The sequence below is a fragment of the Rhinolophus ferrumequinum genome, chromosome 27 (assembly GCF_004115265.2).
Source record: "Rhinolophus ferrumequinum isolate MPI-CBG mRhiFer1 chromosome 27, mRhiFer1_v1.p, whole genome shotgun sequence".
In the NCBI taxonomy this organism is placed as follows: Eukaryota; Metazoa; Chordata; class Mammalia; order Chiroptera; family Rhinolophidae; genus Rhinolophus; species Rhinolophus ferrumequinum.
Window position 1 is genome coordinate 25900022 of NC_046310.1, and position 12512 is coordinate 25912533.

At 44.1% G+C, this 12512-nt stretch overlaps 1 protein-coding gene across 8 annotated transcripts in view; it reads left to right on the forward strand.

The window, feature by feature from the left end:
* TTC13 (tetratricopeptide repeat domain 13) overlaps positions 1-10364 on the forward strand; it is a 70214-nt gene extending 59850 nt beyond the window's left edge. For 4 of the 8 annotated variants that reach the window (XM_033099647.1, XM_033099651.1, XM_033099652.1 and 1 more), the window contains 6 exons: positions 2130-2239; positions 3538-3673; positions 5656-5735; positions 7757-7835; positions 7982-8061; positions 9627-10356. In XM_033099647.1, the coding sequence (XP_032955538.1) occupies positions 2130-2239; positions 3538-3673; positions 5656-5735; positions 7757-7835; positions 7982-8061; positions 9627-9741 (600 nt within the window). In that variant the 3' untranslated portion in view covers positions 9742-10356. Of the gene's footprint in view, positions 1-2129; positions 2240-3537; positions 3674-5655; positions 5736-7756; positions 7836-7981; positions 8062-9626 lie in introns of all 8 variants that reach the window. The other 4 variants (XM_033099648.1, XM_033099650.1, XM_033099653.1 and 1 more) reach the window with 2 other exon arrangements.
* Positions 10365-12512: the final 2148 nt, after the last annotated feature.

Here is a 12512-nt window from a genome sequence, read left to right on the forward strand (position 1 = left end):
TTTACTGCACTAAGCAATTCCTAGAGAATATATCCCACTTAGAAAACTTTAAGAAGTCGACACAGTGCCATGAAAGGAGTTCTACAGCGTACTTTGTTGATAATAGAGCAGCGTGGGTCTCCATTCAGTCTCATCCCCGTGAGGCGCCCTGAGAGCCAGCCAGTGCTTGTACCTGTGTTGAAATTATGGTGAATGTGGCAGCGGCAAGTGCAGCCCGGCCCTGTGCTACCTGGTGTCGCGCGTAAGATGAACCACTATGTCATCAGTGACGTGGCTTTCTGGAATGGTAAACCACGCTTAGTAAAGTTCCAAGCAGTGTATAACACGCTTTCCTTAATGTATGTGCTTTTTGCATTCCCAGAAAGTTCAGTGTACATTAAAACTATGTAACAAATATTTACTGTATAAGTGTAAAAATCTGGTTCCAGGCAATTATTAAGTTATAAACAGATTCTTCGCCTGCATGAAAGCCCAGTGGCGTGGGGAGTCACGCATAATGTGAGACTGCCCTACACTGTGCAGCGTCCAGGAGTCTTGGCCCCCACCTTCCTAATCCCTGCGGCCACCAGACTCTCCCATAAATTCCTCAGACGCCCCGCAGGGGGCACAGTGGCACCAGTGAGAGCTGCTGTCTCAGTGTTTAATCTGTAGCTTTCCTGTGGGTATTTTAGGCATTTGAATTTACTGTACTGAGCAGGATACAAAATCAGCGTAGGGAGATTTTAATATTATATGTATGTCTTTGTTTAAAAAGAAAAGCACAATGGACCACAGTCATTCGGTGCAGCTGAGCAGGAGCATTGCCCGCCCGCTGCCCGCCTCCCTGTGTGGAGTCGCTGCCTGGCTGTGCTGTCTGCAAGTGACCCCCACTGCAGCACTGTATGCCTCGCTGTCCCCCACGATTAGGGATAAATTGGTATTTTTGAAGGCACGCATAGAAGTATATAAAAAAGAACCTTGTGTTTAAAGTGCTCAGTGAAACATGGTGCCATGGCAGCGTCCACTGAAATATACAATATACTTCTAGTGAAAAACCAAGTTAAAATCTCCCTCAGCTCCCCTTGAGTCAGCTTATTAGCAAACAGTGTGGACTGGAGGTCATGAAGGCCTGGCCTTGTATCCCTACTCTGCCCTCTTGCTAACTGTCCGGACCTCGCCAGGTGGGTTTCCTCTGTGAGGTTGAGACCATGAGCATTAAACGAGAATTGGCTGAGTGTAAGTTCCCACACTGCTTCCTCTAGAAGTCCCTTCTTCCTGGAAGCTACCGCCCATCCGGTTCCTGCTGCTGGCTCTGTCCACCTGTGCTGTCCAGTGCCGGTGCAGTCACCCCATTGCCCCCGGACTTCAGTGGACACTGCTGGGCTCAGACAACCCCAGCATCTCGTGGGAAGCACGACCGCCTCGTTTGGCGGCTGCTTCTCTCATTCAAGAATGTCAATCCTAAAAAGACTTGGCAACACTACATAACTGAATCTGGGGGAGCTTTTTCTGGAGTAGTGACAAAACCTGCTTATTGGCATTTTGATTTTGTCAAAAATGTTTTAAACAGAAAGCTGACATCCGAAACTGCCTTCATGCTTGTCACCCCTGAGGGTCATTCTTAGCTCTGTAATTCCCGTAGCCTCCTTTTCTGTGTTCTGCAGAGTTGGAGAGTACGTGCATGCGTGTGTGTGTGTGTATGTGTGTGTGTGAAATTCTCCAGTTGGTGTATAATTCTGAGTACTTTTTAGAAAAATCAGACTCCGCTTTGAAGGAGCACGCATGAATACAAGGTGCTTTTCTGAGTTATAGGGTATTGGGACAACTCTTCTGCTAAGAACCCTGGTTGCTGCCCATGAGATAACAGCAGAAGAACCCCGGAGAGAGCTCGTGGAGGCCAGCAGTACCACTGGCTGGTGAAGGGAGCCTGTGAGCCACGTGCCCAAGCTCTCTGCTAGTCTCCCTTAGACGCCACACGGAATGTAACGGCAGGCAGCAGTGTCCTCTGTCACTAATTGCCGGGTGTCTTCATTAGGGACTTCTGTGACCCTTCCTAAAGGCGTGGAATTTGGAGTCAGCACTCAGAGTAGCCTTTGGGAGTTCACGGTGACTTATACACTGGTAACGTGAATTTTCTTTTTCCCTGAAAGCAGTTTAATACTAAAACGAAGGATGGGTTCACCGTGAATACCAAAGTCCCGAGCCTCAAAGATCAAGGGAAGGAATATGACGGGTTCACGATCACGATCACAGGAGACAAGTACGTAAGCTTCCTGCGTGCGGCTGCGGACGCCGGCGGGCTGGGGTCCATGCCTGCGCTGCTACCGGGGGTCTGCCACCCGGGCTCTCACTTGGTCTGGGAGTGAAAATGACGATGGCCCCGTGCGTAGCTTTGCCCATTTTCAGCGTGTCATTTGGAGTATTACACCACAGATACCTGTTCTGGCGTGCTAAATTGAGTACCTTTCTGGACATGAAGTGTACGGTCTAATATGGTTTGTGGAAAATCGTCTTCAGAGTTCTTGGAGTTCGTTGTGGGGAAGGCTTTTCCTCCGCTGTCCGTCTGTTTTATCCCAAGCCCTGCCCTCTTGTCTGGGCCTCTAACCCCTCATGTAGACTCAGGCTGGGTGTCCACTGCCCATCTCCTGGTGCCTTCCCAGGGCTCACTCCACTGGGCACTCCCCTGGCTCCAAAAATCACTGCAGTCCAAACCTGCCTTTGCCTGTGGATACTGAAACCGGCGCCCCTGCCAAGCACCCGAGGCCTTCCAGAATGTGGGCTTGAACGATGGTGCCTTCTCTCGCTGAACTTTTGCTCTCGGAGCCTGGCCTGCTTGTTCCCTTATCTTATCTCCCACCTCCTGTCTCTGAGCCTGTCATTCCATCCTGATGTCCACAACCCAAATTCAGACCCTTTCTTCCAAGAAGCTTTTCTTGTTTTCTTCCACGTCTTCCAACTTAGATCTGACCTCCTCGTGAACCGCAATGAACTGTGTTCCGGCCCTGAGATAGTCTCAGCTATTTGTGGCCTCGTTTCCACCTCCTTCCCCGATAAAGCAGCTGTGCTGTGTTCTTTACAGGGCCTAAGACTGCTCAGCGTTTTGGCTGCTGGTGTTGTACAATACCTGTTACCTCGAATTTATATCCTCCACAGAGCCTCGCATGGAGCTCAGCAGGCAGCAAACGCTTAAAACTAAAACGGAGTTCCTGAACTTTCTTTCTGCACTTAGTTCTCTCCTGATCTCCGATCATAACAGTGTGGCTGTCTGATCAGATACTGACCGGCATTTAAATGCATTCTTTTCTATGTGGTTTCTGCCTGTCTTCACTTAAGCTCATATAATGAGTACATGTAGTTAGACTGAGCAAATGTCCTATTTTGTGAAGAAATTGCATCCTTATGAACCATGCTTCGTCTGTCTGTGGTCAGAAACGTGGCATCTGTCCTCAGGCATATCCTCTGCCACATCAGCAGCTCTTTGCTTCACTTTTCACTTTCTGTGTTTGGCTATTTGAATTGTATAACACATGCCTTTGACGCACGTTCTTGTAATTTTAGGATTGGAAATATATTATTTTCTGTGGAAACTCAAACCACAGAAGAAAGAACGCAGTTATATCACGCTGAAATAGACGCACTGTATAAAGATCTAACAGCGAAAGGGAAAATCCTCATCCTGTCATCGGAATTTGGGGTAAGCTTTGTTTGTTTCCGTCTTATCTGTGCTTTCTGTGTTTCCTTTGTAAACTGCAAAGCCTCTGCCCTTTCATTGAAATTATATCTTTTATGCTTAAATCAGCTTTAAGTGACCTATAAATATTTCTTTTTTTAATACTCTTATAGAAACAATTCCCATATTTAGTAACTACAGTCATGGAGGAGGGGAAATGATAAATTTATTATTTACTATATACAGAGGGTGCCAAAAAAATGTACACACATTTTAAGGAAGGAAAAACTGTATTAAAATTGTAACACTCGAGGCGGCCGGATGGCTCAGCTGGTTAGAGCGTGAGCTCTGAACAACAGGGTTGCTGGTTTGATTCCCACATGGGCCAGTGAGCTGCTTCCTCCACAACTAGATTGAAGACAACGAGCTGCTGCTGAGCTTCCGGAGGGGTGGTCAGATGGCTCAGTTGGTTACAGCACGAGCTCTCAACAACAAGGTTGCCGGTTCAATTCCCACATGGGATGGTGGGCTGTGACCCATGCAACTGAAATTGAAAACCACGACTGGACTTGGAGCTGAGCTGCGCCCCCCACAACTAGATTGAACTTGGAGCTGCGCCCTCCACCACTAGATTGAAGGGCAATGACTTGGAGCTGATGGGCCCTGGAGAAACACACTGTCTCCTAATATTCCCCAATAAAATTTTTAAAAAATGGGTAGAAGTCTGCAAATGTATAGTATGGAAATAATTTTTTTAATTGTAATACTCAATATATACCTATAACAAAAGATGAATGCAAGTCACGTTTGACTTCTACAATTACAAGAGGTGCTCAAAGTGGTTCCCGTCAGTGTCCAGACACTTCTGATTATGGTGAACTACTGTTGCGCAACGTTGACCAGTGTCCACATATATCACTGCGCACGCCATTTAAATTTCTTCCCAAAGTGCAGCCACAGTCACAAATGTGTGCAGTTGTTAGGCTGGAGGATCTGCTGCACACTCACACCTCCATTGTTGTACTACCACAACATTCTCGAATTTCAAACACCAGTTCAAACTGGTCTTGCGCCCCCTCGAATGACGACTGCGTTTCCGCCATTTTCTTTTACTATCCTGCCTGTTGCGTGGTGACACTAGCATTCATTTGATCAACGCCATCTTTTGAGCGGACATCATACTACACATTGTAATTCAGTTCAACTTCGAAAGGTAATACATGGATAACATCTCATAAAATGTGTCTACGTTTTTTGGGCACCCCAGTATTATCCTAAGTTTGGGCTCTGTCATGATTTAAGTGGAAAATTTGGTCTGAATTGAAAATGGCCTGCGCGGCACTTAGCAGCCTTCCCTGGTCCGTGACCCTTGCCCTCCATTGCGCACCCCGACTCAAGGGGCCTCCTTGGAGGCAGGCTCTAACATGTCACCTTGGTGGCTGCAGTTGCCACTAAGACACAAGTGTGGTGGGCACTCCTGCGTTCTGGAGTGGATGCCTGTGGCCCAGAAATCAACTCATTTCTCTTGCATTTGATCAGTTCTTACATATTTTTAAGCATCTAAGTTTTTACACATATTTGAGCATATTTATCACCTAAATCTCAGTGCAGAGCAGGGCTTCTCAGAATCTTTTAGGGTAGAGAGGCTTGTAGAAAGCATATTCCATATTAACGAGTGCTTTGTTTTATCTTAATCTCAATATATATTTTGACATTACAAGTAACATTAAAGGAGACTGAAATTTTTATATTTATTAGAAAAGTTGGCACTTTTAAAAACAGCTGGGAAAATATTCCTCTAAATTGGACTGTGTGTATACCCTTTCATTAGAAAAAATGATGGAAATATAAAATATTCAAGAATGTGAGAAGTAGGTTCTTATAGGAGAGGAATGAAATAATCCTTTTCCTGATGTATATGATTCATATTTGTCTTGTCACCTAATAAAAACCTAGTTTGTAATCTAGGATTGAAGTTCATGAGCACGTGTTTTCTTTTTTTCCAGGAGGCTGATGCTGTTTGTAATTTAATCTTATCCTTAGTTTATTACTTTTATAATTTAATGCCACTCTCTCGAGGATCCAGGTGAGCGATACCCAATAATTCAAAAGTTTTTCCATTGAAAAGCATGTTTTTTGCTTATACTTCCTGTTGTGGATGTGGGTACAAAAGTAACCCAAGCAATGACAGGAAGCCACGTTTTGGTTTTTCAAAGTCGTCCCAGGAATTCTGTCCCTAATCTAGCACACCATCAGAGGAATTAAGGAAGATGTTTCTAACGTAGTGTGCTTGCCTATTACATGCTTGGGGGTCATTCATTCAACAAAGATGTATTGAAGGCCTACTGTGCGCAGGCATCATACTCTCTGTGTTTTAATTTTCATGTTCACCCAGACTGTTACCCTGCCCTCTTCCTGTTTCTCCAATTTCTGGCCATTTCTTGACCTTCAGCCCTAATGTTTTATACTTCTGAGTCGTCAATCCTTCCATACTATTTTTGTTATTGTGAAAAAAATTATTTCTTCTTATGCACCCATCAGTTTTTTAGATGTCATTAAAACAAGGGCGGTATTTGTAGAATTTTCTTTCTATTCCTTTTTACCTGGTACTGTGTGCAGTAAATCCCATTGATGGCGTATGCTGTGTCTAGCACATATTTGAATTTAAGATTTTTTGGCTAAAATAATGTACTTGAATGTCATCTTTGATTAATACTTTAAAAGTAAAACTCTCCTAAATGTGGTAGCAAATATTGTTATATTAAAAAGGCATAGAAACAAAATAGGAGCATAAATATTGGAATACCAGCTTAATTCCTGTTAGTTGTGTGCACCAAGTCTGTGAGCCCCAGACCTGCACACACCACCTTTTATGCAGCCCTTCCACGGGCTTGTGCAGGCCCCCAGCTCGTCCTCACAGCTCGGTGGCTCCTGTGTGACGTGCGATGGAAGGTCCAGCTGCAGTCCTCTCCGACTCAGGCCCTCGGTCCCTACTTCTCTTCAATCCCTAAATCCTGTTGATTCTGCCTCCCAACCCTCTTTCTCTCTTCCTTATACTCATAGCTACTGCCTAGTTCAGACCCTAGTCACCTCCTGACACAAGCTTTCTAACTGGTGGCCCTGTTTCCAGGCTTTCCTCCCTCTCCTCTCTGTGCTCCAGTTCTGTAGACGTCTTGGCCTAAGTGCAGACTCGGCGGCATCATGCACCGTGCCAGTCCCTACCCTGCCGTGGTTTACCTTGGTTTGGGCACCTCCCTCCTGTATCGGCCCTACCTCTACCCTGTGGAACTTCTGAGGATCCCCCCGTGGGCCCTCTCCTCACACCTTCATGTCCCACACGTGCTTCCCTCCGTCCAGCGCATTTCCCAGCCTCCTGTGCTTCCTGTGACGCAGCACTCGGCCTCTGTGAGGTCTTCCCTGCCAGGCCACCCCAGGAATGACTCACTCTCTTTGGCGTCTGCCAGCATGTGCTGTTGTCTCCTCAGCCAGGCTGCTACCTCTCAGAGGCCAGGCCTGGTCTTCGTTATCTTGGTCCTGGGGCACCTCGCGTGGGGGCGCACAGTCAGTGTGTGATGCAGGTGTCAGAATCCAGAGTGAGTCTGTTCTGTGCCAGGAAGGAAACTGATACAACATATCGGTTTTCAAACCAGTCTGTTAGTGCCTTCTGGACATGTGTTCTGCTTTTCTTTGGGGGCCAAATTTTTAGTGCGTCAACAATAAGATTAATATGTTTGTATTTACAAAGTATGTTGTATATGCATTTTAAAGCCAAGCCTCATGAAGTTGTGAAACACATAAGCAGACACATTTCCTAATTCATTTCACAAGAATCAAAAACCAAGTGGAAAGAAATGTCCAAATTAAAAGAAGCAGTTTTTTTCCTGAGAAAAAGAATATTCTTAGTCACTTTTTTTTTCAGAAATCAGTAAATATTTTTATTAGTAGTAAATACTTTTTAAAGCAAAAGAAAATATTCTTATGTTTAATGCCGAAAGAATGCATAAAAGAAATAAAATGTCACCTTATATGGTGAGAAATCCATGGTGAGCTCTAACATGGTAACTGTTTGTACATGGGCTAATGTGTAATTGTTCTTTATTTAAATAGTGTGATAGCTTACTCGGTGATCGTGGGAGCGTTGATGGCAAGTGGAAAAGAAGTAGCAGGAAAAATTCCCAAAGGGAAGGTACGTTGGAACTGAAAGGGAAAACAGTTGGTTTTCTTTAAATTCCAATCAGGGGTTTTTGGGTTAAGATCCATGAGTTAAATAATCTCAAAGTGAATTTTTCTCCTCCTTATTTAATCACATTCCTAAATTTCTTTCTTTTACAGTTAGTTGACTTTGAAGCTATGACAGCCCCTGGTTCAGAGGCCTTTAGCAAAATAGCTAAAAGCTGGATGAACTTGAAAAGGTAACTACTTGATGGGGGTCAACAAGGATATTACCACTAAAGAGGGAGGAAAGAGACTTCCTGTTCATTTTGGAGCTATTTGAAACTGGCACTGTACTCATTTCTTTGAGTTACTAGTGTACAATAAATTTAATCAAAATTTTCAAAGTTAAAATTGTTGTGTAAGATAACTTACAGGGTGAGTATATGGGTAGAAATGAATAATAAATAAAAAATAAGAAGCTAGTTTGTGAAAGTTGCAGATGTCGTATAGGTTGATGAAAAAGTAATTGCAGTTTAAAAGGTTAAAAATAATTGTAAAACCCACGATTACTTTCGCACCAACCTAATATTTATATAATCAGATAGTCATTTCTCTTGGCTAATTTGCCCTTTATTCCAAGCTCTTAGGTTCAATATGCAGGAGTAAACTAGAAAACTGTGAGTGAGCCAAACCCATTTCAGACTTACTGTGCATGGTAGCACTTTGTTCAGCTGCATTTTACTGCACTCTAGGTTCTGAGAAAGTGGTACTGGGTCCTAATTTAGGTGGAGAATACATGTGAGTCAGTGAACATTAAATGAAATGACCCCTGACGGATCCTGGGTGAGGAGTCTGGCAGACTCTGATCTTTCCTGGCTCTTGTTTCCAGAAGCATTTCAGAGGAATGTGTAAATTTGGGATGAAACTAAGCTCACAGACATTATTAACTTTTATAGTTAATAAAGAGTAAGCACATTTCACTATTTGGCTTTGTTTATTCTTGTTCCTTCTCCATGTTATTTTTTACATTATAACCACCAGTTTTGCCTTTCACATCTATTTGACATAGCAACAGCTCCCAGAATTGCTGGGTAATTTGCACTGTGTTTAAAATGGAGAAATTCATGTCTGTAGTAGACTCTTGTTCAAGCTGTAACTATACCATTAGCTTTGTAATGAAAACTTTTTCCAGTGTATTCCTCTTTTAGGTTTACTACTTTACACACGTTTTAGTAACACGAACATAAAGTCAGAGATCTTGCTTCTGTTTTTCTGATTAACCCTGATTACAGTGTTAATCTTTCAACAGTCCTCTAAGGAAAGAATAACAACAACTTACCTCGTGCCGTCACCATTTCACAGCGTACTTTGACGTGTGTTACCTCATTCCACACTCATGGTGACTCTGTCAGTTGCTACAGACAAGGCGAGTGGAGCCTAGAGAGGTGACTGAAGCTAATAAAGAGTGAGGCAGGACCCGAAACCTGTGTCTTCTGATTCCAAGATTGGTGTGCACATCAGTGGGACATGGAACGCCTAACAGTCATGTGTAAATCAGAGTTTAATTTTTTTTCCCAAAGACTCTGGTTTTACTTCTAAACAGCACATCAGATGAGTCTGCTGATACCCCAGTCCATTGCTTAGAAGGATCTGTTCTGTTCCCACCTCCTCCTTGCTTTTGTAATAATTGTCTGACATTATGTATCTATACAGGCTATTCCAAAGTGAGCATTATAATAGGAATAAATACAATATAAGTTTTGCCCTTGTTTCATAAAATTGTGCTACTATTCACACCCCTTCTTTGTGTTTTCTTTTTCAGTATTTCACCTTCTTATAAAACTCTTCCGTCAGTATCCGAGACGTTCCCGACGTTAAGATCGATGATTGAGGTGCTAAACACTGACTCCTCTCCACGCTGTCTTAAGAAACTCTAGTTATGCTGTGGTATTTACACAAGTAAAGGGCCGGACCTCTTGCTTCTTAAGTTATTTTTTAAAACATGGAATTATAAAGAAAGTAGGTCCTTTATTACTTTTGATACCAATTTTTGATAGGAATTGAATACTTGAAATCATTTTCTTTACTTTCTGAACCATAACAGAAATCATGAAAGAGGGTTTTCGGGGGACACAAGCTGTAATGTCAGGGAGAGAAAGCGTACGTATTTGCCAGTGGCCTGTTGGTTTCCACTTACAACATCATACAGCTCCTTCCGCTAAAAAAGTTTACTTAAAAAACCAAAAATTAGTAATTAAAAGGAACAAAACCAACAACAAAACAGGAGTGTTTTCATTCCTTTAAAGATGTGTGTATTTTCAAAGACTTTATTTTTATGCACATTGTGAGAGAGTGTCTTGTCTTCGTGTGTGGTTGTCCACTTTATTTGAACTATGAGAGAGTCACGAGCCATCAGCGTGCCGCAGAGCCCACAGCCAGGGACACTGCTGAATGACACAGACAGTATTGGCTGAATTGTCAAACCGAGTTTTTTTTTTTTTCTTTTTGTTGGAACAAATAAACGGGTGATTTCTCTAAATCACCAGTTTTTGACACTGGATTATGTATGTTTTTATTTTGTGAATTAGTTTCACTTTCAGGTATAAGAACATTCAGAAAATTACTGATTTTTTTTTCAGACAGGGTAAATGTCCGTGAGTAAAATTGGTTCATTAAACTATTGCCATTTACAAATCGTTTTCATTTTTCTTTGATTCTTGTTAAAGAGGTAAACTGTTTACCGCTCTCTCTTACTTAATTCTTGTCTGTGTTTTGTAAGAGTAGCGCAGCACGCCTCAAGGTGTCTGCTGGTGGGTGGGGGTGTAATAACGATGGACGTTACTGATTATCTGCAAGGCTCGGTGGCCGTTCGATCAGGTGGGATTTGCCCTTTGGACATATGCCGTTCTGGGCCCTGACACAGGCTCCAAAACAGCTACCGAGATGTGACTCGGGCTCTCATCTCATCTGAAGGAGAAGCGGAGAATAGCACTTTCTGCCATGATGGAAATGCTCTGTGTCTGCCCTGCAGACAGAGACAGTCCCCTCCATGCTTCTGTGTCCGACAGAAATTAGATTGGGAGCCTGTGCTTTTTAAGTAAGAGGCTAGGTTTTGAGGGGTTTCGCGTAAAAATCACAGTTTGATGGCAGCACAGGGAGACAAATGGGAAGGAAAGAAAAATCTCCAGGAGCAGCTTGAGAAGTTTCCATCTATTACAGATTGCAGGGGTCTGGGGCTAGGCCTGGGGTCCGCATTTTCACCAGGACCCAGGTGATTCACACACAGGTAGTCTAGGAACTACACCTGCGAAACGTCAAACTAGGATATCATGAAAGTCTACCTCGCTGCCCTGCGGGTTTTCCCCCTGACATTGTGAAACCAAGGACATTCCTGAATAATATGTTAGTTTTGATTAGAACTGGGGTAGTCCTTTTTCCTTCAACCTGTGTTCCCATGAATATAAAAATCACTTTAGTTCTACAGTTTACAAGTCCAAATTTGGTCAGTTCTAACAGTCCACAAAAGTTGGGTATGCGAATATATATGAAACTAATAATATTTCTCTGAATATAATTTAGTTCACAAGCTCCAATTTCTACTGGAAATAGATCATTTCACCTGTGCCAGTGCTAGGTGATTCGGACATTTCCAAGTTTCAGACAGGCCCCCTTTGCCTCCCAGGGGACACAGCCCGATTCCCTGAGCCACCCCGGTCGGCCCTGCCGAGGGTCAGCCCCGTCCTGGCACAGCATCTTCTGCTGCTGGCTTCCTCGGCCTGGTGGGGACGCAGGGCAACAGCGAGACACCTCCTGTTCTGTCGCCTCTTCCCAGGCCACTGGCCTGTCAACACGGCAGGGCCTGCTGAGCTGCCCGGTCACTGCGGAGGCCCCCTGTCAGCCGTTGCCCGGTTCTCGGGCGCCAGGCCGCGCTGGGGCCTTCTCTGTGAGGCGTGCTGCCATCTTTCCTAGGAGGACCATAACCAGAGGCTTCCCTCTCCGGGGGCGGGGCCCTTGTGGAGCTCATTCATTCTGAGAACTTATGGTTGGCATTTTTCCAAGTGGCATTATCCACTATGCGCTCATTTAATCCTCTCAGGAGCCCTGCGAGGTAAGCACTGGTGTCACCTCCACTTGGGTGACTCACACGGGGTAGAGACCCACTCGCCGGGCACAGCTCTGAATGCTTCCCCAGGGCTGGCCAGGTAGAAGGAAGCACTCAGCGCAGAGTGGGGTGTTGGGCGGGTGGAGACTGGCTCCAGCAGCCTGGGCCTTAAGCCATCAGTGGACTTCCACTTCCCCAGTACTAAGTGAACTGGACAAACAGAGCCTGTGGGAAAGCAGACTGACTGCCCCAGCCATCTGCCAGGCAGAAATGTGGCCATGTTACTAGAGGGTCCCCAGCAGTCATCTATCAGGGACTGTAAAGCATTGGCTTGTTCCTTAATGCAACTCTAGAGATGACTTAAGAATGAATAAATTTGTCAAAACTTGTAAACTCAACTAAGAATTGTCACATATTAGGATCAGAATTTTAAAAATTACCTCTCTGTCCAGAGATAGATTCAGAATCAATAAATCATTGAATTAGTGGGTCTAGAAAAAATTTTACATGCAAACTCCTGAATTACCACTTTGGTGTGGAAATAATTTCTGAGGTGAATATAGCACCTTCTGCTTGGTGTAAATACACGTGTTAACTATCCATCCC